Genomic DNA, 23,286 nt, shown 5'->3' on the forward strand with positions numbered 1-23,286 from the left:
TGGTTATTTGAGTTGCTGTGGCCTTCCTATGAGCTTGGCCATTCTCCTATGACCTCTGGTTTGAAAAGGTATTTTCACACAGAGAACTGCCACTCCTCCTATATCTCCTTATATTCTAATATATATATATATATATATATATATGTATGTATATGTATATATGTATATTTTCTCATTGTCTGACCATTATCTATAAACCCCAGAGATGCTATGTGGGAAAACCCCAGTAGTAGCAGTTTCCTAAATACCTGTCTGACACCAACAATCATGACAGATTCAGATGATTTGATGATTGTGTGACTATGTCATTAACACCACCAGCAGGTCATTTTTCACCCATTTACTGGATGAATCACCCAAACAATTTGGTGTCTAGGACAAAACATTCACCAAACGCCTGCAAAATTATTGACCTTTCGATCAGCCTCCACTTCACTTTGTGTTTAGTTGTTTTAAAAGATGTTAGACTGCTAGTGTGCCAAACTTGAACACTGAAAAGTTTATGAATATAAATCTGTTAACACTGTCGTTGTTAGCGTGGAGCTGTGCTGCATTATTGTTCACTAGCATGAAAACACACTTTTATGCTCTCACTCACCCATGCCCCCTTGTCACTCTCTCTCTCTCTCTCTCTCTCTCTCTCTCTCTCTCTCTCTCTCTCTCTCTCTCTCTCTGGAACACCAGCTGCATCATCGCTTCACCAACATGGACGATGACGACATGCAGCAGCCGCCACCTCTGCCCCCCCGCACCAGCTTTGAGAGGACAATCACTGTTGTGCGGGGCAATCGTAGCCTTGGTATGTTCTCCGTCTTTCTCATGGTGGTGCTGTCTTGGTGTGTGTACATCGCAGGCATGGCGATAATGACACTAATAGGAGGCGGTGATGACGACTGCCCTGAAGAGGAATGATGAAGCAATGTGTTCCTCATTCCTGAGAAAAATATGATCCGTGTGTGTACCGCATGTGTGTGTGTGTGTTTGAGGTACGAAGCAATGAAGTGGCGTAAAAGAGAATGAAAACGTAACATTGATTTAATAAATGACATATTAATTTGAATGTTGATCCTAATATATGATTATATTTTTTATACTCCAGTTTTGAGACTGCATTGTCTTAACTGCTCCAAGAGAAAGTCTGATGTTTGGCTCTTCAAACACAGGAGGCGAACAAAGAGTGCAAAGCAGTTCTGCTCTATGCAAAGTATAAGGAAACAAAGTCATTTGTATTCTCCAAACGTGCTAATAAGGCACCACACTATGTGTGTGAGTATGTGTGTGTGTGTATGTGTGTGAAAGTTTGAAATTATGCAAATGTTCACAGGTAGAGAATATCAAGGTCATAACCTACAGTCTGTGTCTGTGTGTTGCACCACTGTATTCTTTGGTTTTTACCTGTTTAAAAATATTGTAGATCCTCTTACTGAGATATTTATTGAAGTTCTGTCTTCTGGATATCCAAGTATGGAGGGTTTGCATATTTAGTTTGTTTCTGGTTTTGTGAATTTACATATGTTTGATCTGAGGCAAAAGCCTCAGCATAGACAGGGTTACAGTGTTTATCCATAAGGCTTGAATATGGACTTATTTTTATGAGCAATGGTAATGTAGTGCAACATTTTTTGTGCTACTTTACCAACTTTTCCAATAGGTGCCATGTGCAATGCGATCCATGACTATGACTTTTTACCCAAGTGAGACATGCACATACCGTATATGGCTGCTTCGGGCTAGAGTTTGGATATTCTTTAGAGCAGGTTGTCAAAGAAAAAGGTTTGATGGTGTGAAAAGGGTTTTTTTCTTGCCTTGCTCATCTAAAACATGACGATAAACAGCCAATTTAGTGGTTGCTTATTCCTGGCGTGAACCAGTTGGTGTGAATTTGTTTGACTTACTTTTTGATGAGGTTTAGATTTCCATGTAGAATATTTCATTTGGATTTTACCGTAACGTATTTTAAGCATTGTTTTGGCAGAGTTTGTAATGTTTAAATCTGTCTGGTTAGAGTGTCATAGTATTGAGCACGTTTAAAACATTCACCATAATTTCTTTGAATGTCTTTAAAACATGTGTCTTCTGTTTGTCCTGTCAAAATCGGTAGCTATGTCTTCTGTTGACTGTATTCCATGCACTATGATTGTATTGTAATTTGAATGTAATAAGAAAAAGACAATAAACTATTTATATGATGAAAAATAAACACAAAGTCATTTCTTTGACGAATTTCAAATTATGTACGACCATAGTGTTGTGGATTGTAGTTAGATAGCAACGTAGTACGCCAGCAGCTATAGACCAGACTGCCTAATTCGTTGCAGGCTGGCTGGCTTCCCTTTCTGTGGTTTGTGTATGTGTGTGCATGGGCGTGCGTGTGTGTGGACGCCTGATTTACCTGCTTCTGTCTGTTTGCATTAATGAAGTGTTTGTGTAATCCTCCTAGTGTCCAAACTGATAATGCCAAAGTCGGGTGTTTATGTGACAGGCATGTGTTACTCGTCAGTCACCTGTGCCCTCTGCCCTCTGTGGATGTGAGTGCGCATGACGGTCTTTGTGCACCTTTTGTGGGTGTGACTGTGAGGGATGATGCTGTGTAAATGTCAAGCATTTGTAGCCATGTTTGTGTGCTAATCTGCCTAGTGTCTGTCTTGATTATGCTGATTATACCACTGTCAGGTGTTTGTTTGGGCGACTGTCTCTCTGTTTGGCATGCATTCAAAGCAGCCTTAGCCAGCCCTCCGTTCACCTGTGCTTTTGTGTGCTTGTGTGTGTGTGTGTGTTAATGTGCGTGTTGGCAGGGATGACAGTGAGTGCTATCAAGGACGGTTCAGGCATGCTGGTGCGCAGTGTGGTCCAGGGGGGGGCTGTTAGCCAGGATGGCAGGCTCGGGGTGGGGGACGCCATCTTGGCCATCAATGGAGAATCTACCTCCAACCTGACCAGCGCCAAGGCCAGGGCCATGCTCCGCAGGCACTCCGTCATAGGTCCAGAAATGAGGTAAGGAGACAGTCACATCCCCGCAGCCCACCAGAAAACATGGTCAAGCTCAACAAAAGTGCTAAAGCACTCTAGGGCTTTTTTTTTTTACTGTACATAACAGAACCCCTTTTTTCTCAAGAATCCTTAATCCCTAAACAAACACACTGTTTGACTGGCTGTGCAGTATTGTTTACATCCTTTACAGTGTTTCAAGTGCTGCTTGAACCTTTGGATTTCTTATACTTAGTAATTGTGCTTGCAAAATTATTTTGACGATTGTGGCTCGAGTAGAGTAAGTATATTAAGAAACTAATTACATTTCTGAAGGTCTCTTGACAAAAAAAAGAGAAGACTTGATCTTACAGCAGAAATATCCCAGGTGCAAATGAAAAAATGAACTACTTGTATCAAGCTGTCTCAGTTTCTTGCTCCAGGTGGGGTGTTAGGTATTTTGTGGTACAGTGACCTACTGGGACATTTTCATAAAAACAAAGAGCCATTGTTCTTGTGAAATGCCAAATTATCTCGTTTTAAAGAGCACTCACAAAAATATATTCAATATGGCTAATTAGACCTCTATTCAAGTTAAAACTGGGCTAAGTCACCGCAAAAGAACCTCTGGAATTGAGGAAGATGTAGCTTCTCAACCTTAATGTAGCAAAACTGTCAGATCATTACGATAGTCAAGCACATGCTCTAGTACACATGCCCACACAGTCCCCAGTGCAGGTCATCCATGAGAAGTAAAAACACCTGAGTGGACAGTGCTACTCTTTTTTTTTTTACCCCTAAAAACGACTCACCTAAAGTATACACAAAACCTAAGAAATACAGACATTGCTGTTCTGCTTATTTCTTTCACTAACAGAAATAAGCTTCTACACTTTTTCTGCAGACTTTAATAAGACTGAAAGTGTATTGCAACTACAGCTGATGTCATCTTGTAGACTTCAGGTAGCAGGTTTAACACACTTTCACACAGGCTTCATTTGTCAGGTTTGGAAGCTACATCGTTGTTTTATAACGTCTATAAATAATAAAAAAAACGGGGAAAAAAATCAATAACTACATGTTTAGTTTTTCACACTTTTTTACACTTTATTTTAAAGCCTAAAGCTACCCATGGCAGCTAGCTTCACTTGATTTAGCTGTCTTTTTTTTTTTTTACATTACATTCAGTACAGCTTTTTGAGATTACTTTTTATTTCATTTTACTCCAAATTACAATAACTGTATTTTTTGAATTGCTTATTTTGATGTTTTAATATTTTTGCACAGTGTAAAAGGCACAAAAAAGTCTTGATGCTTGCTCAATCATCCAGGTAAAGAAATATCAAAAAGTTGATACGTCCAGATGAACAGAATCATCTTTCTGGGATGTACAGGGATTTTTTTTAGAACTGTACATTTTTTAAATTACATTAGAATTTTTCTGCATTTACAAAATCTTTACTATCACATCCAAATTGTGGTCAGGTACAGCAGATTATTTTTGCTTCATCCAAAGTTGGGTCAGTGTCATACAGATAAAAGGAATCCCAAAGTCACTCAAACAAAGCTTCAGAAGTCCTTTGTGGAGAACAGGCTTTTATGATACAGCAGCAAGATTGAAGGCACTCTTGATTAAAACGCATACAACCTCCCACAAGGGGTATTTAGAGGACTAAAGGAACAAGATTGTCTGGGATGATTCTCCTGCACATTTCTAAGCACCATCTCTGTTGAGCACTGCTTATTACTTATCAACTGTCTAAAACCAGTGACAAGGCAACACGCTGTGTGTGCTTCTCAGCTAAATACAGAGATGTTCCAAATGTAAGTGACTTGAGTTTAGGGCAGTGATTCATCTTTCTGCTCAACAATGATCTGAAACAGACAGCCATGATAGCACTAGTGTGGTTTCAGGTCAGGTCAAGGACAGTCTTTAAGTTTAGCCTAAAACCACTTCAATATCTGTGGAGAAAGTTCAAGACGACTGAAGTTGCTTGAGAAATCTGCCAGAAAAAATGGGATAACTGCCCAGACCCAGCTGTGTAGCAATCCAGCGTACAACTTAGACTTACCCTAAAATCTGAAATACTTGAGGCTATAAACTGCTGCCAGAGGGATTCCTTCATATTTCTAAATTAAAGATCAGAAAATGTTTGTGCGAGATTTTAGTTGTTGATCTTCCATTTGCAAAAATGTCTAAAATATGTTTTATGGTTTTATCATTCTCAGTTATTGAGTATGTAGTGTATGCATACACAACAGAGAGGTTCCAAGTGTAAGTGATCTTAGTTTGGTGCAACGACTTACCTTTCTGCACAACAATGAACGGAGGCATACAGCCGAGGCAGCATTAGCATGGCTTCAGGTCAAGTACAGGGCAGTCGTGGAATCATCAAACCAAAGTTCTGGCTCAGCCCACATATGCATTTGTGTAGAAAATTGAAGATGACTGAAAGAGCTTGAGAACCCTGTCAGGAAGATTGGGATAACTGCCCAGATCAAGCTGTGTAGCAAACTAGCTGACTAAAGACTTACCCAAAAACACTTGAGGCTATAGTTGCTGCCAAAGGGAATATTCATAGTTCTAAATTAAAGATCAGAATGCTTTAATATTTTTCACTTTTTGATTTTCAGTTTGCAAAAATGTCTAAAATATATCTTGATACATGCTCAATCATCCAGGTAAGTAAATCCCATTCTGTTCATCTGGACGTAGTGTTTTCACGTTTTCAATGGGAGAAACGTTTTGTTACTCGTGACTGACTGCAGGTTTCCCCAACCTTATAAACAGTACATTTGCACAATAACTGAAACCAGCCTACTGACTGAACAATGGGCTGTGAGGTCAGTTCCTTGATCATTAATATGCAAATTGTCATGACCATTGATCAACAAACACCTATTAATGCCCATGAGTATATTAATGATATAAACAATGCTCCATCCAATATAAGTTTTATGTCATAGCTGCCCGTAATTAACAGTATTTTTAATTACCATAATGTTTCTGTAAAGCTTAATCCACCATTCAATATTATTTTTGATTAAGATGCCACATTACATTTATTTACTTGCATTTCTAAAGAGAAAACATGTGACGCTTGAATTGATACGTTTCTGACTGAAGTCCAGTGTTCTCAGATTTCGGTATAAAAATGTGCGTTCAGCTGGTTATTTGCCAAATAACTAACAATATAATTATTAGTTTTAAGCACTTTCTGAATTATTTGTGTTTTCTTGTTTTGTGATAGGTGGTTTAATACATTCGTTAAACAAGGCAGATGCACAATTTAGGTTTTCGGATTTTCAAAAGTTTTTCAGGCACCACTAAAAAAAGAAAACTGTTTGTTTACTTAAAACTTGTGGTTCAAGGCCTCAGGCAATTACCAAAACTATAAAGTGAGTGTTTTTCCCAACTGAAGAGACCCCAGTGGGTTACAGTAGTTACTTAATGCAATTATTTGCGTTGCATTTATGTGCACTTTCCGTGCTGTCATAGTTTAAAGACAGTTTTCTTTGAGAAACAAGAAAACCAAAGGTATTAGTTTGGAGAGAATGTGGAACGGTCTTTTGGGAATGTTGAGAACAACTGCTGAAAAAGTAATTGACTACCATGCATATATGTTAGATCTACCCATGCAAAATGTAACAGCCTGCATCTGCAATGTGTACAAGCATGTCATCAATATCATCATCTCTGCAGTCACATGACTTTGACCGCATCATCACCTATAAATGATCTCGTCTCACTTTGGATCTCCATTACCACCTTGTTTTTTTTTGACACTGCAGTCATAGCTGACTGAGGCAGTGCAGTCATGTTAGATTAGATTAGGTGATGAAATTTTAAAGATTGCCTAAGGGGAAATTGGATAAATTATTACTTGTTCTAACATCAGCAGTTATGGCTCCACATTGGCAATGCTTGTTTGGCTGATTGGAGATGTGCTCCACCCCCACCACCCCACTGCCCTGCAGAACACCCACTCACTTTCTCCCAGTCTCTCTTTCTCTCTCTCCCTCCCTCTCTCTCTTCCGCTCTGTGTTGCATTTATGGGCACACACATACAAACATTAACACACATACCAGCCTTTCAATGGTCTAACCTCCAAAAACACCTTTTCCTGCTATGGGAAATATCTCTGAATAATTCATCACTCATCTCACCTTGAACAGTGTGCTTCTGAATAAAAGAACGTTTTAAAGAGCCTCTCATAGATGCGCACACAATACACACGCGGACGAATACCCACACGCGTTTTGGCTTTCTCTATCATATACACACAAAAACACTCATCGGTATACACATACCGTGTGCTCACACTGCCTACTCCTAAACAGCACTTCAGATAAACTAAGAGCGAGTGGAGGCAGATGAGTTGCTTTGGCAGCCTCAGAATAAGACACATAGACGGGTGAGGGCTTGTCACCATCAAACTGCCTCCTTTCAGACAAGACAGGCTGTCCACATGGCTCAGTCACAACAGCTTAGTGTAGACTACCGTGTTCAATCTACCACCCTGAATGAAACATAGAAATTGGCTTTTTCAGCAGATTCAAAAAGCATGTCTGCTAGTAGCATCACACCGTGTAAAAAGAAGAAAAATAAAAGTGGGAGGAGGGGGCTGAATGATGTCCTTGACATCTTTTACAGCATGGCTTAGGCAGATCTGGGATTATGTAAAAACAAAAACGCTGAGAAGATTTTTCCATTTTTCAGATGGAACGGGACACGTCTGTATTTTCAGAGCTCTAAAGATCGTTTGACCGACAACTTCAGTTTTTGTTGTGGATTAGAGGTAGTTTGTAAAAGAAAAAAAATTCATGTATGACATACAAAAAGGGTATGTTTTTAGTTGCTTAGCTATTATGTGGTATTTGTCCATCAATATGGCTTAATTTGTCTTCAGTTCAATGTTAAATTGTCAACAAGTAAAACTGTCTGAATAATAGTGGGGGTTTTTGTTGTTAGTGCTGTTGCCTCACAGAAAGCAGGTCTGGGGTTTGAATTCACTGGCTAGCTAGGACCTGTTTGTGGGGCGTTTTCTTGTCTCCAGTTGCCTCCCACAGTCCAAAGCCATGCATGGGTTTAGGTTAATTGGCAATTCTTCTGCAGGTGATTGCAAGTGTGAATGCTTGTCCGTCTTTCCACGTTAGCCTCTATCTATGATAAACTGGTGACCTGTCCAGGAGGTACCCCACTTTTTCCCTATGACAGCCAGGATAGTCTCCAGGCAAAATGATGGATGTACAGTGTTTTTTGACAAAATGGACACCTTACAAGGAAGCAAAATTTCTGAGAACAGCCTCTCTCCCCTATATTCTTTAGCCTAAATTGACTCAGACATGTCTCCGTGCTTGTAGGCAAGCTAGCTGGCTAATAGTCCAAGCTACTTGACAGCAGAAGCGGTTAATTTGCATCCTGAGAGAAGTGAGTGATTTCATGAAGACTGCCATGATTTGTCAGTTTCTGTTTGGCAAAATGAAACAGCGAGTAACACATTTCTTTGCAGTTTTATTGGCTCTGGTTTGCGTGTCCTGCTTTGATACCACTGAGCAATCACATAAGAATTAACGCTGGAAAATAAACTAAAGACTTCTGGAAGTCACCACATCTAGCTTCTTTATAAACTTAAAACAAAAAATCTATAACTTAATCTCTTTTAATAAATTAACTAATTGACACATTTTGTTTTATCTGTTATCTTTTGTGTGGATTTTGGACACACTGTTTCCCCCTGCATGAGCTTTATGCTTAGCTAAGCTGGAGGTTGCTTAAAAATCCTCTTTATAGAAATGAAAATGTTACTAAACTCATCTTATCTTGATAAGGCAGTGAATAAGAGTCATTTTAAAAACTTGCCATTACTTCAGTGGATAAAATGCAATTATTGTCTTATTCAACTGATATTTAATTTATGATTTATAGAAATTTCTCACTACTGGGACTGTTTTTTCATTCCTTAAGAACCCATTGCTCATTCTTTGGTGAAGAAGTAAAGCAAATGTGCTGCTGAGAAAACAGTGTTGATAAAACTTAAGTAAATAATGTTTATAATGCTTTCACCCCGTTCCCACACTTCTTTTCCCACATTCCCCTACCCCCAGTATAACCTACGTCCCAGCCCACCAGGTGGATGAACACCGTACTCGACTGTGTTTGCCCCCTCTGGCATCAGTTGCAACAGAAAGCCCCTCTTCCTCACCCACTCTAGCGACTGCTTCTCCGGAGCCAGCAGCGGACCCAGCTGGATCCTCGAGTCACCCGGCTTTGTCTATGCTCAAGCTTTCTTCCTCACTCAAGTTTAAAGCCACAACTCCCGATCCAACTTCAATCAGATCTTCTGCATCCTTCAGAACTCCTCATAAAGACCCGGTCACAGTTCCAACCATCAGCCCAGCCTCAGACACGAGGTAATATAAGAGCCAGAGGTCTTAGCCTATTATTTACGGTCACCTAATCCCTTCCCAGTTCCCAGAGTGCAAGATAAACCTGTCTAAAGGTTTATTAGACTTCAAGGCTCCAGTTTTATTACAAGTTGATACATTTGCTGCAGGGAATTCAGACTAAGAAATAGCTATACATTCTTTAACACTTTAACCATAGGCTTTTGATTGCTGTAGCAGCTATGGTTTTATTACTGTAACACATCATTCAGTTACCCAGCTGCTTAAGTCATGCTAATGATCTGAATTATGATCTGACACTTTAATTAACCGTATCCATGAGGAAACAATTGTTTTCAGAATGCAGCCAGCTCAGTGTGAGTCTCCTCCAGCACGTATTTTCTCTTCTCCATTCTTCTGTGTTGTAAAGGCAAAAGCTTCTCTCACTGTTGAATCTCTGAGTTATATTTAGCTGTTCGCTTATGGATCTCAGTGCTGACTGTCAGCGAAAATGAATTGTTTCGCTTCTGTCTGTCCCTGCTTTCACTCTGTCTTCGTACCTCTGCCTTTCTCCTCCCTCCCTCACTCCCATTTTTCTCTGCAGCCTTTTCTTCGCTCTTATCTTTCAATGTGTTGTCTTTGTTTCTTTCTCTGTGTGTGCTTACATCTGTCTTTCATTTCTTTCGCACTCTCAGTCATCTTGCACTGGTGTTTTTCTCTTCACCTCATTTTCCCTCTCCTCCCTGCCTGGCATCTATCCCCCTTCTCCTCGCTCCTCTTTCAACCCTGGTCGAACCATTTGTTCTGCCCTCTTCTGTAACTTAACTGGCTATAGGCTCCTGCTGTGCAGATAGCACCACTATCACTCACATCCATGTGCTTATTACAGCCCTCCACCGTTAAACATATTCATGAAAAATTCTCTGCTTTTGTACCTTTTTCTTCCACTTTTGCAGTATATGTGTGTGTGCATATATATATATATACACATACACATACACACACACATATGGCAAACATAGAGGCACTACCTCATGATCTCATCTAAATCAGTTTATTTTCTCAAGGCCATCAAACACAAGTGACAATTGGCCAGATGCCTCAGTGTGTCATTAATTAAAAAAAGCTCACCAGTGTGCGCCCCAGTTCTGCTTGTGTGATGTTATTAGATTATTAATTTGTGATTGTTAGATTGGGAATTATCATAAGCTTAAAGTTTGTTTTTCTCCCAGCAGACTAAAAGCAAATAACATTTAAATTTATATAACACAACACAAAAATGTTGATTCTCACTTCTGAAAGTTATAACAACTTAACAGTTGGCATTTTTTATGAATAAATAAACTGAATAATTCATTCATTTTCTGTAAATCCATGTTATATCAATAGATCACTTATCAAAAAGTCACATAATTTGGTTGCCTGTGTTTGTGTGCATACAGTCACAGTAAACATAACAACAACATGTAATAGAAACATTTGCAATTAGAAAATGTTGTATAATGTATGTAAATAAAATATGTCTCTTTTTAAAAGGTATGGAGCTATACACTGGGCACATGGATGTGAAAAAAAGAATTATGGAGTGTATAAATATTCACAGTGTGTAGTTTAAGAGGTCTAAATCTGCATGGGTAATAGTCCCAAACGTGTCAATTATACCACAGATTTGGATTCTTTCTTTGTTGGGCATTTTGTTCTTCTCCTATTGTATTTTATATTCAGAAAGGTGCCTGTAAATTTAGATACTTTAAGTCATTGTAGCACAAAAATAATCATTCAAAAACATACATTAAAACCTGTTATATAAAGTAATCTTTTTGTTCATCCCCAGCGGGCAGATAGCAAAATCTCTACCTCTGAAGAGCAAAGATGGAGACATTACAGCAGAGAAAAGGGACAATGTTAATACAGGTGGAATGGCATCAAAGCCAGACGTGGAGATAAAGGTGGATGGTGCAGAAGAAGGAAAGGAGGAGGAGCTTCTTTCTACAGTGTCTTGGGACCAGCCTAAAAGGTTAGTGAATTTGTCATCTAATAATTATCATGAGATATTATTCAGATTATTCAGGCAACTTCAGGTCATGATAACAGCAGTGCTAATGGTGCACAACAGAGTCTACATGCTCATATTTCTTGGGTTTAGAGAAAGCGACTACAGTACAGAATTTCATTTTCAGCTTGCATTTATTGCATTAAAGAATGCGTCCCGCGTTGATACAAAAATTGCACTGCGTAAAAAAGAAGAAGAAAGAAATTCATTAAAAAAAACAACTATTCTGTGTCTCCCTATAAGTTTTATTTAACTAAATCATTGAATCTCCATCTGCAACACTAAGCAGCAGAGACTGAAAAAAGCAAAAATACACATTGGATAAATTATGCATCGCTGTTTTTAAGATACGTAAAGTAATGTTAGAACAGTGTTCTCTGCAGTGTTTGGTAATGTTTCTTGCGTTACACTCTGTGTTTCAGTGTGCGACTAACGCGAGCACCAGGTCAGTCCCTAGGTATCAGCATAATGGGAGGTAGAGGCATGGGCCGAAGACTGAGCAGCGGTGAGATGATGAGGGGAGTCTTCATCAAGAACATCAGCCCAGACAGCCCGGCAGCAAGTAATGGGACCCTACGGGCTGGAGACAGGATACTGGAGGTATGCGAATGCCTGGAACTGACATGTGTGTTGGTGTGTAGCAGAGAAGGAGGCGCAGTTATCAGAAATTGCAGGAAAGAGGTGTGTGTGTGTGTGTGTGTGTGTGTGTGTGTGTGTGTGTGTGTGTGTGTGTGTGTGTGTGTGTGTGTGTGTGTGTGTGTGTGTGTGTTTGGGTACCCAGTGGTGCTTGTGTGTGGTAGAGAGAGAATGTATTGTGCATACTTCATGAGCATGCATTTATATAATACACACTGTGTATGCGGTACTGGAATTCAATATTGTTTGTGGTCTCTGCTGTATTAAAAGGTGCCAATTTGATTGTAATATGACACACTAATGGCCAATTTGTTGTTTAAATGCCCATAAAATGTTATTCGCAGCAGCCCGTTATTTGTTATTGGTCAAAGATTGAAGGTTCAGCTCCACTGTCATTATATAATACAGGACTGCACAATAAAATGCAGTTATACCCCCCTCCGCCATAACATACTTGGTTATTCATGCATTTATCCAATCAGGTAATCATGTAGCAGCAGTACAATGCATAAAATCATGCAAATGGAGGTCAGGAGCTTCAGTTAATGTTCACGTCGCACATCAGATGGGGAAACACAGTCAAATTGACTTTGACTGTGGCTTGATTGATGGTGCCAGATGGGCTGGTTTGAATATTTCTGAAACTGCTGATCTCCTGGGATTTCTGTGGATGACAGTCTCTAGAGTTCATCGCGAATGGTGTGAAATTTTTTTTCTGAAAAAGCATTCAGTGAGCACTTCTGTGGACTGAAAGGCTTTGTTGATGTGAGAGGTCAGAAAAGAGCAGTCAGACTGATTGCAGGAAACAGAAAGACAGAAAAAAAGTAGCTTAAATAAAAATTCTCTGTCCTTAAAGAAAAACACACATTGTAAGCACAATAGCATCAGAATTCACAACATGTCATGTTGAGGCAGATGGGCTGCAGCAGCAGAAGACTAATGTCAGGTTCCACTCCTGTCAGCCAAGAACAGAAATCTGAAGCTGCAGCGGCGGGCACACACTCACCAAAGTGAAGTGAAGACTGGGAAAACATGCCATTCTGCTGTATTAGGTTTGAGCTGTGTGTACAACACTGCAAGATAAAAGAAATTGTCAACTGTCAGAAATTTTGATATATAATTTTTCACTAGCTGTCTCTTTGAAAAAGACAGCCGACAGCATTGCAAATAAATGGGCATGGCTATTTTAAGGCAACTTGGATTTTAGATGATCAATGTGTTCTTTAAAAACAGATCTACACTGATCTGATCTGAAATTGTATTCACGTGCAATTTTGTTGATGTTGCTAAGGTATGTGGTGTGGACCTGAGAAGTGCCAGCCATGAGCAAGCAGTGGAGGCCATCCGCAGAGCTGGAGACACTGTGACCTTTCTAGTGCAGTCTGGACAAGACGGATCTCAGGTACAGCACCAAAAATAGCAGATTTTTGGTAGCTTTATGCATCTTGCAGACTCTGTATATTCTGGCATGCATGCATGAATTTGAGTCTCCTGAGGCTTCAGATTCTTTCACATTGAATCTCAACACTCAGTAAAGCGAAGGTGCAATGCATATTCTATTGGAAAGCCCCACCAGAAGTTGCAGCAGCGTTGTGCATGGGCGTTGCATTATTATGTCTTGTGGACACAATGCATATTAGGTAAAAATGCATTTGACTGACAGAATAAGTAATTATTCAGCATTACGTGTACAGTTTTATAGAAAATAATACGCCTACTCTGCGTCTTGTGTTTCGCCCACAGTCTCCTGCTCTCATCAACCATGAAAGACTAACTCCAACACTGCTGCCCAACTCACACAGCAGCAGGGTAACACCGCTCTACTTCCTATTTTAAGCTTCGCATTAAGGTTTTTCCTGTTTCAATGGCATACGTAAATCTTATTTCAAATTTACACCAGCCTTGATATAATAGTGCTTTCCACTACTTTTCTAGTATAGACAATCGTGTCCATTAGAATATGAAGTACTGCTCGTTGGAGCTAAAGAGCAGTAGCTACTTTTCATGTTTTTTAAAGGTTGCGACCACATCTTTAGTTTTCACTGGGAGAGAACACAAGCTGTGAAGTTCTCACTTTGTGTTCCTACACAGTTACTGATATTTAGCTGTGTATTGCTGTAGTGTATAGAAAATGTTTCGTGCACACTATATTATATATAGATAGATGAGTCATTAACACCTACACAGCAATCCAAAAAGGAATGGGGAAGCTTCAAAGAGGTTTTTTTTGAGACAGGGATTTCTTTTTTCATAGATATAGAGCTATGTCTGTGTTTCCCCACATGATACTAGGAAGCAGAGAACCTTGGTGGTCTGTTCCTTACTCCTTCCCCTGCAAACCCCTTCATTCCCACCCCGTTTAAGGTTGGTGCACTGTGAGTGTGTGTGTGTGTGTGTGTGTTACCACAAGTGTGCCACACTGTAAAAGCACTCTTGCATTTACATCAAACCAACTTCCAGAAACTTAATTAACATGCATTTTTGTACATAGAACCCTTGTAGTCCCTCGCAGCTACCTTGTTTGTTTAAACCCTTTGTTTTTTGCCTTTGATGGAGATGCATGCCTCTAAATAGAGTCAGCGCATTCTTTTGAAGTTATTTTTCCATCCACTTGTAAGTTAGTTGCAAAATAATGCATGATTCTGGTCATCTTTCATGTTATTTTTAGCTGACATTAAAACAGCGTTCATTAATTCATCCTCTTCATCAGTTATTTCCCAGTGCTTTATCAAGCGCACTGAACAAGCCTCAGGGGTAGTCCAACTTATGCCTGAAGGACCCCTGAGGCATCTCAAACTCTCCTTGTTCAATAATGCAAAATTTGTCCCAAGGTACCTTCACCAGCATCCGATAGAATGGATCAGAGAAGCCCTACGAATTTCACAACAGCAGTCACAGGAGCAGCTGAAGATGCTGACGACTCTGGCAGAAGTAAGACTCCTCAAAAGCCTATGTGCCATCCCCATCCATTATAGATTTTAATACTGATAAACATTTTCTGACACTCACAGTTGAATTGTCAAATTCTGGGACATACTTTAGGCCATATGACACTTAAACCACCTGCATTTCAAGCCAGTTTGCATAAATAATGTACCAAGAATAAATTAAAGCCTAAAAAAAAGTTTTAGAAATATTATTCAAGAATAGCATCATTTGAAAGAGCAATATTCCTCAGTATGAATACATTTTAGTTTCTAAGTAATTTTTTTTCTGTCTCTTTTTTGGCAGGAAAAAAAACTGTATTCAAATTGCATCTACTGTTTTATTTCTTACGAGCGTAACTATGAGACATGTTACCTCGCCTGGATTAGGGTTATCAGGATCCCACTCTGGAGCTGGCTCTAGTGTGTTTGAGCTTCAGGGTGCTTTATACTGTTGATTAGTAAAATAGTGTAAAACTATTAGAAGGAAACTGTGTGTGTCTTGCACATGCACACAAGCAAAGAAAATATGAATCCATTCATTAAAGCGTTGCCCCATGATGCTACAAGTGGTTTGAAACACTTTGTATGCATATATAAATCACAGTCGTGGCTCTATATTCATTTTTCCTTGCACAGTTGTGCACGCAAGGTGCATACTATCATGCTGTATATAGTCAGAAACACCCTCAATAAGTCCCTTCCAGGCATAATGCAGCAGCCCACACACATTCCCCTCCAGGGTGTAATGCTTTTCCCCATGTCTCCATGTGTCACTCATTACATGTAGTTTGCCACACTTTTTTTGGCTTAACAATCATATCATTCTCCTAACAATTTTCTGTCTGCTAACTGTGTCCTAGAAAAGATGCTTCAGCGTTATGGCAGTCTGTCTGGAAAGCTCCAAATGATTGAGCTAGAGAAGGACCCTGCAGCTCACGGCCTGGGAATCAGCCTCACGGGCAACAAGGATGACTCTAGGGCCCGTATGGGTGTCTATGTGGCAGCTATAGACCCTCTAGGCCCCGCTGGTTTAGATGGGAGGATACAGATCGGGGATGAGCTTCTAGAGGTAAGGAAGACAGGCTATGGGAACAATATGGAAGAATGAGTGAGTAGGGATTAACAGATTAATGGTGTGAGATTGAAGACTCCAAGAATGGGTTGAGCCATTGGAGAGAGACAAAATAGTGAAGTCAAAAATTAAAGCAGGAGAAGAATAGAAGGGAGTTGGAGACATGGATGAGAGCGTTGAGTACCTGCACAGTAGATTTATCATGCAAATTACCATTTGAATGATAGTTGGTGCTGGGCCGGATTTTTGTAATGAACAACCGTGTAATAGAGATGAGGAGGAGAGTAGTGGGAGAGGAGCAGCTGATGAGTCGGCGGGGGAGGAGAGGTTAGAAGGAGATGACAGAAAGGAAGATTAATGTAGAGGTGAATAGAGGGGGAAAGGCGTTGTTGGATAGGAACTACATGACGCTGTGTTTCTTCTAGATTAACGGTCAGATTTTGTACGGCCGGAGTCACCAGAATGCCTCCGCCATCATCAGTAATGCTCCATGTAAAGTCAAGATCATTCTCATCAGGTAACATGATTGCTTTTTGGTTTTACACACTAAAGGTTTTTGTAACCTGCTTCTGGAATCATTGGTGTTGTTTTACCAGAAATAAAGCAGCTCTAGGTGAAACGGTCCAGGGACTCAGGAAAGACTGTGAGGACACGATCGACTCCCAGACTGACACTGGAGGCTGTGGACAAATCTCCAGTGACATTGAACACATTATTCTACCTCAGGTACAATACATCCAGTAGGTCTCTGGCTAACCACTGTCAGTTGTCTGTACTGCAGTTGCACATTTTTGTGTGTCAAAGGCAGCCTGATAGCAGGTACTTTTGTATCAAAATCTTGATAGATAGACGAGTGTCTGTGTAATTGTACAAAATGAACAACATGTAACTTTAATCACATAAACACATTTTGCAGACGTGCTTTTATTGGTTTCACTAGTCTCATATTTCCATCTCCGTACCAATATTCGCCTCCATCCATCTCTCATACCCAATAGTACTGCCATCCTCTAACTCCCTTCTCAAGTTCATTCATAAACTTCAACTGGTTCAGAATTCTGCCGCTTGGAGCATCACCAGACCTCCCTGCATTAGTCATGTCACGCCTGTCCTTCAGCAGCTTCACCGGCTCCCGGTTAAATGTCGTATTGATTTCAAGATTCTGCTCCTCACCTTTAAGGCAATCCATAACCTCCCTCCACAGTACCTCTCTGAACTCCTCACTGTCCCTTCTGCCCTTTTGACTACACTGGGATCTACAACCTTCAGTTTCTTTGCTCCTCACCTCTGGAATCCCGTCCCACCAGACATCTGTAACACTGACTCTCTTAACACTTTCAAATCCCATCTTAAGTGTGCCGGTTTAGCAAATTTGGATGAGCAGGCTGTATGGCTGAGAGCGGCTGGCCCGGGTTCTAGTCAGACCTGTCCGACCCCTTTCCTCTGGTTTCCTGTCACTCTTCACTGTCTGTCTAATAAAGCCAAAAAATCCCATCTTAAAGCACACCTCTTAAAACTGGCACAGTCATTTTTTACATATGAGTATTATTGTGTTTAAGTTTGTTTTCTTACATAGTTGCTTCTCATTCCAGGATTATGCAGGTCTTGGCCTTTGCTTGGAAGAGGATAATTCTAAGGGAGGACTGGTGGTCACGTCCCTGATCCAGCACGGCACTGCCAGCAAGGTATGACATCGTCAACAGGATCATATGCCCGTATATCATCTATACTATTTATAAGTATCTATACTATGTAAGCCTTTTAAGTAATTTAATCATTTTCAGTTTTCTTTTTGGTTCTCTCTGAGCAAATTTACTCTGTAATTTTTAAATGAATAAAAATGCTGTTATTAATAAATATGTATTATTCCTTTTTTACCCACAAAAGTAGAATCAATTGCAATTTTGGCCTTCACCAGGGCAGAACTCGTCTCATAACATATTTGAATTATAAAGGGTTTGTACAAGTCTGATGTGATGGTTCTGCCATCTTGGCATTATGAATATTATGTGAAACAGATGATGGTTGCTATTTTTTCAAGTGATGTCATCATGTACTAATACGTTTTCATGTCCGGCCTAAGGGAACAGTTATTCATATATTTGTCCAGAGGGTGTACTTGATTTTTAATCACACTCGCCCACCATCTTTCTTCTACACACTCACTTTCATACATTTTGCTTATCTTACATATTTTATTCATGTCTCTTTATGCAGGATGGCAGGATAAAGGTTGGAGACAGAATCGTAGCAGTGGGTGATGAACCCGTGGCTGGACTGTCAGTAAAAAAGGTGCAAGCACACATGCGGGCTGTGAAATATATGCTCTTCAAGGTCAAGTTGATTTAATGATTTATGACTCAGCTGTCTTTTTCGTATTCAGGTGTCCAGTTTGATTCTCAAACACCGGGTCACTGTCAAGCTCTCCATCAACCGTTCCAAGAGTCTCTCCTCCTCCTCCTCCTCTTCTTCTCTCCCTCTCCCTACATCACTCTCCAGTCCCCACTCACTCACTCCAGTGTCCTCTCTAAGCCTTCCTGTCGCCTCCTCCTCCTCTTCGTCTCTAAAACCCATGCAGACCTCTCCAGTGGAACGGTCTGATTGGCCAGGATCAGCTCCCACAACTTCCGACCCTGTCAGCTGTCCAATTGTTTCAGGAAAGGAAACTACCATAGAGATTTATAAAGGAAACCTAGGCCTGGGTCTCAGCATTGTAGGTGGATGTGACACTCTGCTGGTGAGAACAGCTAAATGATTTTTAACATAAAGATTTCGTTATTTATTATTTGTCCTTGTGACATGAAGGTGACTTTATATAATTTTTGTTTATGTTTGCAAATAAAAAATCCACAGATGGAAGCAAAGTTTGTACTCGAATTAGGCCAAAAAGTTGTGCATTTGTTTGTTTGTTTGTTGTTTCAATATTCAGTTGTGGAGTTGTGTAATGATGGAAGTGGTTTCTGGTTTTTACACCAGGGGGCAGTAATAATCCATGAAGTGAACGATGGAGGAGCAGCACAGAGAGATGGTAGACTGCAGGCTGGAGATCAGATATTAGAGGTATAGCAGTGATACATGTGCACACAAACACCAGAACAAGCAGCAGTGCATGTGAATAAGTTATTTCTAACCGCACAGCATTTATTTTTATTTCTGTTTGTTTTTGCAATATTTTTCAGTATGAAGAACGCAGCCGTGATGTATCTGTGTTCTTTTTTATTCATGCACTATTTTTTTCCAATTCAGAAACTCATTTTTTGGGAATTCAAACTCAGATTGCTTTGCCAGATATAACAGAATCAAGCTTCAGTTTATAGTGAAAACAAGAAAGTCACAGAAATGAAACAAACAAACAAAGAAAACCTGAAAAAAATAAATCTGCCTTAAAAATTGTTTACTCACATGATTTAAAAGCAAGGGTTTTAAGGTACACTGCTGGTTACAAGCTCAAAAACCTGTTTTTATAGAAAATGTGGTTCCCAGGAGTTAAAAATAAAGACCTATCCTCAGGGTTTTATTTAAGGTCCACTACTTTTTGCTCCTTATCTAAATGAAACTGGGCTGTGATGCTTTTACACTAATAATACCATCTTGGATGCTACTGATCCCCCTAAAACCTTCTCCAGGGGACTGCTTTCAGTCACTTCAGAATATCAGTCTTTAATTTGAAGTTTGTACTAAACTCCAAAATGAAAAAAAAAATGTATGTACAAATGTTAGAGAACAGATTGTCCTACAAAACACATGAACATCTTCCTCAAAAACTGGATTCTGGATAAATTAGATTCTTATACCACTACACTACCTACTATTTAAAAACAAACAAACCAAAAAACAGACAAATGATGATATTCAGTGTGCAGCATATTGTGCACGAATAACTATAAAGATAACATCTATGCAAAGATATTTAACATCTTTGCTGTTGTTTAGAGGTCATTTTCCTGATAACAGCTCATTGGAGAGATCATCACACAAACACTGAATTGGAAAACTGGCTTCCAGCCCTGTACGCATCACTACTAAACAAACTGCAGTACGACTCGAGAAACACTTACAGAGATACTTGTTGAACTGAGAGACTGTAAAGCTCTGGTAGCTTCTGTCATCTCTCCTAGTTAAATAGAGCAAATAAAATAAATAAATACAAAATTCTAATAATAATCGTCTATTTATCTTACCACTTATCCAAATTAGAATTTGCAGAGCGGCTTGAGCCGGTCTCAGCTGTCATAGAATTAAAGCGTTAGTACACAGAGGATAAGCAGGATTTCTCCAGGCAACTACAGAGATACGAAGTGCATATTAAAAGTATACGTTTTTACCTGGGCACATCACCATGGCTGCAGGCCTAACCTGCTACGGTTTAGGTTATGTTCACGATAAAGTCACCACCAAGAAAATAGTGTCAGCATTCGTGGAATTTCCATGTAGACTAACAAGCATTGCAGTCTTTATTTCTATGCAGCTTTATTCCTCCTTCCAATTTTACACCAATTTTATTGTTATATAAAGATTAATATATGATACTAAAGCAGAGCACCTAGAGCATTTGTATTTTTATAACTATACGCTATAATAATATCTGTAATCCATCAGATTTGCGTGTGATTTAATGATAGAGCTCTCATACTGATACGTCTGTTCACTTACATAATTGGCATTTTTCCTGCATTCTTTTCAGTTTCAAATAGTCTAGACAGTAAAGCACACACATTCACGAAGTGCTTTTAATGATGCACTTCTATTCAGTGCTTTTTCTCACACACACACTAACGCTATATTGAGTGCAGCAGCTCTGTTGCTTTCAGTCTGTATTGTGTGTTTTATCTTACTATGTAAAATCAGTTGCTTTTCTACTTTTCTACTAGCAGACTCTTCAATATTTTATATTGGTCATATATTACTGCCAGTATAACACACCCTTACTTACATTGGTAGACCACGGGTTAGCTTGTCGAGTTCATAACCACCATCATGTGACTGCTTAGCCTAATGGCAGTGTTAGGGTAAGCTGCGTAAGGAAACGGAAGCTGCTAGAAATAGAAAAACAACCACACACTCTCATCTCCACACTTACAGATAATTACGCAATCACCAGTTAATTTAACAATCATTTCTGAACTGTGAGAGAGAAACTGACATAGGTACAAATGCCACACCTCAGACCTTCTACCGTCAGTGTTAACTACTGCACAGCCTGATTTGTATACACTGAAAGACTTGTTCCTGTACTTCTTTTTTTTTTTTTTTTTTTGCCTGTCCCGTTTGGCTCTTTTGCCATCAGAATTATTGTCTAAAGGCAAAGAAAGATGCCCAACGGATTTACTTTACCAAATTGACCATCCCAGCCTTGCCGTAATGGTCCATTTGATTCACCTTTTATTGTTTATTTTATTTTCACTTACTGAATACGGGACAGACTTGACTGGGGGAAGGAAGGGGAGAAAGAAAGAGGGAAAGAGAAACAGCTGAGAAGAGGGACGGGGGAGAAGGGCAAAAGACAAAAACCAACAGAATGAGTAGAGAAAAAAAAGAAAGAAAAAAAAAGCATATAGCAATCACCTGGATCACCTGCTGAGAAAGAAAAAAGAAAACGAGCAGAACAGAACAAGAGTAATAGAATAAACAACATCACAATGATATATGGGAATATGACAGTAAATACTAAATGTTAAACATTATTGTGCAGCACATAAGATCAACAGAACACAGTGTGCTTTGAGGTAGGAGCCAAAAAGGGTGTAGTTTGTGGGTGTGATCACCCGTGTGTACACCTGTGAGCATGGACGCGCTTGTTTTTTTAAAAGGTTCCTTCATGTAATGATCTGCTAGAGGGTGTTGGGGGGCCACAGCCCCGTCCTCCAGGGCATGAAGCAGGTGTGGAGGAGATCAAAACTCCAGACATCCAGAGGCCCCCAGAACACAAGAGACCAAGGAAGACCAACAGAGGGGCAGCCGCGCCACTGTCCCAGAAAGAGCTGAGGAGAGTCCCAGATGAGGGCTCACCCAGCAGCCGCGGAGCAGAAGCCAGGGGGAGTTGCAGTGACGCGCCCGTGAGCTCCGCCGGCAGCCAGCCGTGCCTGAGTGACCGAGCCCCAGGCCGAGAGGCCGGGGGCACCCCACCTCCAAAGTGGCCCGAGCGAGCCCCAGGCTCCAGGCCCCGATAAGCGGTCGCCAAGGAGTGAGCCAGTGTGTACCTGGACGCCCATCCCCGGACACAAAGAACCACCAACGCACCGACGTCTGAGGGAGTCCGCCACTGGCAGGGGAAGTGGTGGTGGGTGGAGATAGGCCTCCAAACCTCGCTCCGGCAGGCCGCAGAGAATGGGGGTGAGAGAAGACTCCAAACCTCCCTCCACCCGCTCATTGTAGTGTTGATGCATGTGTGTTCTAAGGTGCATTTAAAACCCAGGAGGGCTTGGAGCTACCTGCCAGAGAGCAGCAGGTAAGCTCATGGTCCCTCCTGCTAGCCCTCAATGTCTACGTGTATTTAAAATTGAGAGGTGGGCAACGACGCCAGGGGTGGGGTGTACACCCTGATGGTAATTTGGATTCCATGTATCGTGCCCACCCCCAAGATCCTATATGTATGTGTAATGAGAGTGTGAGTAATGTGAATGTCTAAGTTGTGGGATAAAATTGAGGCAGAGGCAGCCAGAGGGGGACAGGGGGGGGGGGGGGGGGTAGCCTCCTCTGCACCCTGGTGACATACCCCTACTCCAAGGTCCTGCATGTGTGGGTGGTTGTGGTGGAGCGGGAGGGGGGAGGCAGCTGGAGATGGGGAGGAGGGGAAGGGAGTGGCAGGTGACCCCTCCCTGGGGCCAGCTCCCCCGCTGACCCCAGTAGGCACCCCCATACTCCGCGACCCGCCAGGGAAAGGGGGCCCAGGCCCATCCAGACCGGGGCCCAGTGCAGCAGCGCCTCCCGGCCCCACAGAGCCCGGGACAGTCCACCCAACCCCACCACAGAGAAAACTGCACCCACCCCACCATCCACTCATCTTCCAGACTACATAAGACAATAAACACCCAGGCTGAGATCTTCCTCCACCTCTCCTGTATCTCCCCCTCCTGCAGAGAGAGCTTCTGAGGAGAGGAAAGCTCCTGCAAGATGTGACAATCTCCCCCACCAGTTGAAGAGCCCCCAGGTGGCTCGATGCACCGGCGGCACCCTGCTCCAGGGCTGGGTCCCCATGCACCCACCCGCCCACAACCCCGGCAACACACCAACCAGGACCCAA

General features: G+C 41.0%; 1 protein-coding gene across 2 annotated transcripts in view; it reads left to right on the plus strand.

Moving 5' to 3' along the window:
• The window catches only part of si:dkey-92j12.5 (multiple PDZ domain protein), a 46,697-nt gene that overhangs the window by 15,529 nt on the left and 7,882 nt on the right, over window positions 1-23,286 (plus strand). Inside the window, exons 19-34 of one of the 2 annotated variants that reach the window (XM_004564225.3) lie at window positions 685-799; window positions 2,796-2,994; window positions 9,077-9,382; window positions 11,190-11,372; window positions 11,831-12,008; window positions 13,336-13,446; window positions 13,788-13,853; window positions 14,337-14,408; window positions 14,876-14,975; window positions 15,832-16,040; window positions 16,469-16,560; window positions 16,640-16,769; window positions 17,636-17,728; window positions 18,261-18,335; window positions 18,427-18,780; window positions 19,020-19,103. In XM_004564225.3, coding sequence (XP_004564282.2) covers window positions 685-799; window positions 2,796-2,994; window positions 9,077-9,382; window positions 11,190-11,372; window positions 11,831-12,008; window positions 13,336-13,446; window positions 13,788-13,853; window positions 14,337-14,408; window positions 14,876-14,975; window positions 15,832-16,040; window positions 16,469-16,560; window positions 16,640-16,769; window positions 17,636-17,728; window positions 18,261-18,335; window positions 18,427-18,780; window positions 19,020-19,103 — 2,367 coding nt within the window. The remainder of the gene's footprint in view (window positions 1-684; window positions 800-2,795; window positions 2,995-9,076; window positions 9,383-11,189; window positions 11,373-11,830; window positions 12,009-13,335; window positions 13,447-13,787; window positions 13,854-14,336; window positions 14,409-14,875; window positions 14,976-15,831; window positions 16,041-16,468; window positions 16,561-16,639; window positions 16,770-17,635; window positions 17,729-18,260; window positions 18,336-18,426; window positions 18,781-19,019; window positions 19,104-23,286) is intronic. The other variant, XM_004564226.3, reaches the window with a different exon arrangement.

Source organism: Maylandia zebra, linkage group LG6 (genome assembly GCF_041146795.1).
Source record: "Maylandia zebra isolate NMK-2024a linkage group LG6, Mzebra_GT3a, whole genome shotgun sequence".
Classification (NCBI taxonomy): domain Eukaryota; kingdom Metazoa; phylum Chordata; class Actinopteri; order Cichliformes; family Cichlidae; genus Maylandia; species Maylandia zebra.